We start from the raw sequence: 5,647 nt of genomic DNA on the forward strand, positions 1-5,647 counted from the left end.
AAATGCGAAAATGCCTAGAAATCCATTTACCTAAATCCTCTATTTAGCATGCATTCGGGGCATTTTCATTGTTTTTTATTTGCCTTTTTTGCGCAATTTTCTTTTAGATATATACATATATATATGTATATATATGATTGTGCCTTGTCCCATCTAGTCTGTCATCGAATTTCAAAAGCTGAAAGCACTCCGAGTTGATTTCGCCGGGTTTTGTGTGACTTTTTTGTTGACCCAATCCTTCGTTGCCAGCGGCCTGGCATTTCGCTCCTCTCGTTCAATATTATCGAATTTCGATTGTCTTATTTGCCCCAAAGGGTGTGGCATTTCACGCGTGTGCTTCGACCACTGAACAACAAACAGCATTACATTCGCCGGGGCAGTGGAAAGGCCTATAATGGAATTCCTCGCAATTACATAGAAAATTTCACTTAACGATTTCTTTAGTTTTTTATGGAAGAAAACTTAAACTGATTTGCATGCTAATGGAGAGGAACGTTTGAGATTGAACTTCCTTAAAGAAACGTAGTCATGAACTGTATTATTTCAAACACTGTAACTCCACCGAATAAATAGTTATTTAGATTTGCTTAAATATACAAATATAATGTTTAATAGACGTTGTTCTTTATCCCTAACAATTAAAAAAAAAATTAAACATAGATAATTAACTGTAGGTGGACGAAGCTAGCTGAAAAATCTGAAATTCTCTTAGCGAGTCGCTGGGACTGGAGCCTGGGTAGAGCTGCGAAGATCCAGATCGGGCGTATAGTTAATTGGCTTGCCAAATGTCATGCTAATCGTGCCGATCGGCTGCTTCCAGGTGGGCACATCGTCGTCCACCTCCATCACCTTCAGCCAGGCTTCGTTGTGCTGTCGCCTGCTGGCCGGCCAGCTAGTTAGCTCCGCGCGCAGTGGTGTCGAGTTGCTAAAGCGCAGCTGGAGCGGCATTACGGCAGGCAGGCATTGGCGTTGCTTGAGCAGGTGCTGTAACAGTTGATATCCACCAGCAGCAAGCTGGCAGTCAAAGAAGTCGAGCAACTGCAGCTGCGCATTGCTTTTGAGGTAGCGCAGCGGCCAGCTTAGCTTGCAACCGCGCAGGCCGAATCGATGACAGCTGAGTGGCAGCTCCGGCTGCGTCGTGTGTTCCGCCAGCTTGCAGTTGCTCAGCAGCACCTCCTGCAGCGCCCAACAATGTTTCAGCTGCAACAGCGACAGATCCAGCGGTGTAACCAGCCAGCTGCCATCGAATCTTAGAGAGCGCAGCTCGTAGCGCTTGGCAGTGATAATCTCCCGGACAATCGGCAGCCAGTCCAGACCCGGCCAGAGCTGCAGACGCTGCAGCGACAAATGCTCGAGGTGTGTCAAGTGGCACACGGCCAGTGGCGAGCGCAGCATCAGTGGCAGCTGGAGCTCCTTCAACTGGGAACATTTCAAAATATTACTTGCATCCAGCAGCTCGGACGACTCGTTCCGCAGAAACAGCCGCTGGAGCTGCGGACAATGAGCGCAGATTTCATCCAGCACCAGCTGTGATGTTCCCTGGCGCAACAGCAGCGCTCGCAGATTTCGGAAATTGTTTGGAAAGGATGCCACAACAGCCGCATGAACATTGAGCATGTCCAGACGCGGCAGCAGCTGGCCTAAAAGGTGCAAATGACACATGGAGGTGCTGCCATTTAGCTTCATCTTGCTTTGCGCTACATCGCAGATGCGTACCTGCTGTAGCTCCGCCACGCCCATCTTACGACTGATGCTGTACAGTAACGGTATCTCAGCCATCTCCAAACGCAGACGAGTCAAACGCTGCGCCAACATGGGCATCAAACGCTCCAGTTCCTCGTCGGGCATCATACTCAGAATGTGTATGAAATCCGTTGTCTCCAGCACTTTGATCAATCGATTGAAGATGTTCGCACTGCTCTCTCCATATCTCAGACAGATGCGCAATGTGGCATAAGTCTGGCTAAGAGTTGGCTTCTCCAACTCAGTCGCATCAACGACAACAGCTTTCGCAGAGCTGACGAACGTTTCTGTTGATTCGATTGAGAGCAATGAGTTATGATAACTAAATCTACTTTCCCTCACTTACTAGACATTCTTAGAGAACTCAATTGCAATATCCTTGATTGAAAATTCCTCCACTTATGTTGCTTTCCAACAGAGCTGCCAACTCGTGCCAAAAAAGCTCTGCCACGAGAAGTTGCTATCGTTTATCGAAGCGATTTATTGAAGAATGTTTTATACATTCATACCTATGTATATGTATGAGTATTAGTAGTATTGTAAATAGTCTTCAATAGATTTTCTTTATGTTAAATGTGTTAGCAGTTTATTAGTAAATATTAATAAATTATTAACACACTCAAATATGATTGAACAACTTTATCTTGTTAATATATAAATAAATACATGAAACTAATGTTTACAGAAGCTCAAATACATTATGCTATTATTATTGGCTCTCTTTGGGTCAAAGCTAAAATTAATAAATGGGTTTGTGCCTTAAGGGAGTCTTCTGTTAACTCTTATAACTTTGCATTTGCTCATTCTCAATTGTCGAAATAATTGAGAAAATTGTTAAATTGTAGCAAATTAGTCCTAAAAACTATTGTCTACATCTAAAGCATATCCATTTAGTTAAAAGCAGCTGCCTCTCAGCTAGTTAGCTAATTATTTCCCCACATATGAAAGGCACTTCTATACAAGCATAAAGAACCTTCTGACTGTGCAAGTTTGTTGTAAAGGTCAGCAATTGACTTTATTGGCGCCCAGTCTTGACCTACAAGTTCCAGGCCAGTTTCAAAGTTTTTACTTAGAGAATGATCCAAAAAAGGAATACACACACAACTATCTGTGTAAATGTATGTCTGCACTTTATGTGGCCCAAATTTTATTCTGGCCAAGAGTCTGCCTTTTGTGCTGCGATGTTATGGCCAAGAGCAAGTCGTTCAACCAACCAACCAACCAACCAGACATAAACGCATATGTACATGAATGTAAATATATATATATATATATATATACATATTTGTATGTGTGTCTGGATGGCGTTTTATGCCACTGTAACTATGTCATTGCGGTTGCCTTAATTCATTTTGTTTGCAGCGCCTCGTCAGAGTCATTGTCCGCATCCACGATTCAGTTGAATATCATGGCAGCTAACCGCAGCAGCAGGACCTCTGCTTTAGTTTCAGCTTCAGCGCGAGCTTCGACATTGTTGTTGTTGTTGTTTTAGTCAATGGCGGCGCTAAGCGGATTAACGCTGTTATTTTAAGTTCAACAAACGAACGAGAAGAATAAATTAATGAGTTTTCACTGTGGTCGCGCCGTCCAACAGGGCTTAACCGCACAAAGCCAAAAGTACAAACACAAATACAAAAGACGCACCAACGCGCCCTCACAGCAGTTGCTATAGTTGTTGTTCTGGCAATTGGCCCGGCCATGACCACAAAATGGCCATATAGAGCATGTTCAGGCCAGCACACTCTTAGCCCTACACTCACGTCCAGCCATTAAGCGCGCTGGCCATAACCGTCATCTGTGCCCGCTCTGCATATGTGTGTGTGTGCCTTGGTATTCCCTCCTTTTTTTTTGGGTTCAGATTTCCTTTTATTTGTATTTGTAATTGTTATGGGTTTTCCATTGATTGTGTGCACCGGACACTGAAATTGTAATTAGTTGAAATTTATGCGAATTGGGCCCGGATTGGAATTGAGGTTGGGCTTTTTGGCCTGCTTCGATCACGTTCGCGCTTTTGGGCCATTATTATTTGTGCCCGCTTTCGCTTCTTTTTTTCTACAACAAAAATTAATTCTATGAATTTTCAATCGCAAAGCCGATTATGGCATTAGCCAGCAACAGCTTTTGCCGAGTTCGCATTGGCCCAAATTGTTCACTCAAGATTAAAAGTTTGAAGGCGGTCGACAAATAATTTGCTAACGCCGCATTATAAATTTCTATCGCAGTCAGTGTTAGCATAGCGATAAATGATATGCAAACCAATGTTGCAGCCAAAAAGAAGTGGCGCTTTGGCAGCTGTAGCAGCCGTTGGACACAAGCGCAGCAGCATCAGCTCTGAGTTATTTATGACGTCGTAAGAAACTTTGCTAATTAGAGGGATATGCAATTAAGTAGTTTACCGACAGCGTGTCATTCGATATTTTGTACTCGGCTGGCCATGACAACTCTGTCACGGCGACAACGCCTTGATGCATCCAAGCAACCGGAAAATTGTACCGCCTTTTTGTCAGCGTCTTGCATCATTCAATGTGACGACCGTATAAAATTACGCGCTTGGCTAAATTACTTATAAAACATTTATAATTAGCCAATGTTTTTGACATGCTTCGAGAGCTGAACAGGTGATTGGCAGAAACAGCAGAAGCTTGAGACTCAGCTAGCCCACAGATAATTTCAGCAGAAGCCATAAGAACTGATTTCGCAACTACTAGCAAAATGCATAAAGTTGTGCAATAGTTTATCTGAAATATTAGCACACTTTTGCAAGAGCAGCATCAATGTTTTATTGGCTGCTTGAGAATTTATTAAAAGAGATGTAGAAGCAATAGCAAGCGAATTGCTTAACAAAAAGGCTACGCGGCTTGAGCATTTCCTCTGCTTGGATTAATTTTAAAGCTTAAAGAGTTCCCTTAAAAAAATGTTATATATGTGCTGTCGCTTCAACTAAATTAAAGCACAAACTTAATTAACTTGTCGACGAAACTAAGCACTCCTTTTACAACGTTTCACTTTACTAAATTTGCCTTTACTTTGTTCTTGTTTAGATTTCCATTTAAGCGAATGATTCAGATGCCGCTATACCATTTACTTTGAACGTGATAAACGTGGTGAAAGAAAAGCTTCACCGGGTGCAAAAAAATTATCCCGTTCGCAGTAGCAGCGGAAAAAAAGCGACGCATGAGTTGCAAAGGCAAGCAAAATGCAGCAAAAACTTTGCCTTTGATTTTGCTCCTTCTTTTTCTCTTAACTTCCTTTATGACATTCATTGCGTCATAGCTGGTGCCAACCCACACCCACATCTATCACTGATGCTTCACATTTGTCGACTGCCTTATCCTGTTGGCAGTCTTTGCAGAGCACAGAGTCCTTTGCCAGGCTGACAGCTCAGCTGTCCAATAGTCAACGAGTGCTGAGCAGTGCGAAGTGCGAGCTGCGAACTGCGAATTGCGAACTGGCAACTGAGCTCTGAGACTGGTTAAGGGGACATATCAAAAGGCTGTTAGCTGTGCCAGCTGCGAGCGGTGGAAAAATGTCTTTTAATTAGTGTTTAATTGAATCGCCATCTGGAATTTTAATCGAAAATTGCTGTTCACCAAAGTTGAGTTTGACTTTTCCGCACAGTTTGCATTGTATCTCGAGCCAAATTGCTTGTTTGCTTTTCAAACTCAACTGGCCATTGATAGTCGCTACCAAACTACTTCCTAGGGGCTTGTGTCATACTCAAGGGGATTAATTAAACATTGTCCATTTAAGTGCGGCAATCGTTCAACGAACCCAGATCTCTATACACACTTCAATTAAAACAATTTTAAGGCACACGCAGCTTAAAGCATATTTATTGAGTGTTGACCTTAACAGCAATAACATGAAGAGTGTGAGCAATAAGCGGATAATTTTCCAATTAAGT

General features: G+C 42.7%; 1 protein-coding gene across 1 annotated transcript; it reads right to left on the reverse strand.

Annotated features, from left to right (window-relative positions):
* Positions 1–688: 688 nt before the first annotated feature.
* LOC111592393 lies at positions 689–2,096 on the reverse strand. Its single transcript, XM_023304569.2, has 2 exons — positions 2,090–2,096; positions 689–2,030 (listed from the first exon to the last, which is right to left on the reverse strand). Exons 1-2 carry the CDS (start codon positions 2,094–2,096, stop codon positions 709–711), a joined length of 1,329 nt encoding a protein of 442 aa, XP_023160337.2. The 3' UTR covers positions 689–708.
* Between the last annotated feature and the right edge of the window lie 3,551 nt (positions 2,097–5,647).

The sequence above is a fragment of the Drosophila hydei genome, unplaced genomic scaffold, assembly GCF_003285905.1.
Source record: "Drosophila hydei strain 15085-1641.00,03,60 unplaced genomic scaffold, DhydRS2 tig00000063-arrow-pilon, whole genome shotgun sequence".
NCBI lineage: Eukaryota > Metazoa > Arthropoda > Insecta > Diptera > Drosophilidae > Drosophila > Drosophila hydei.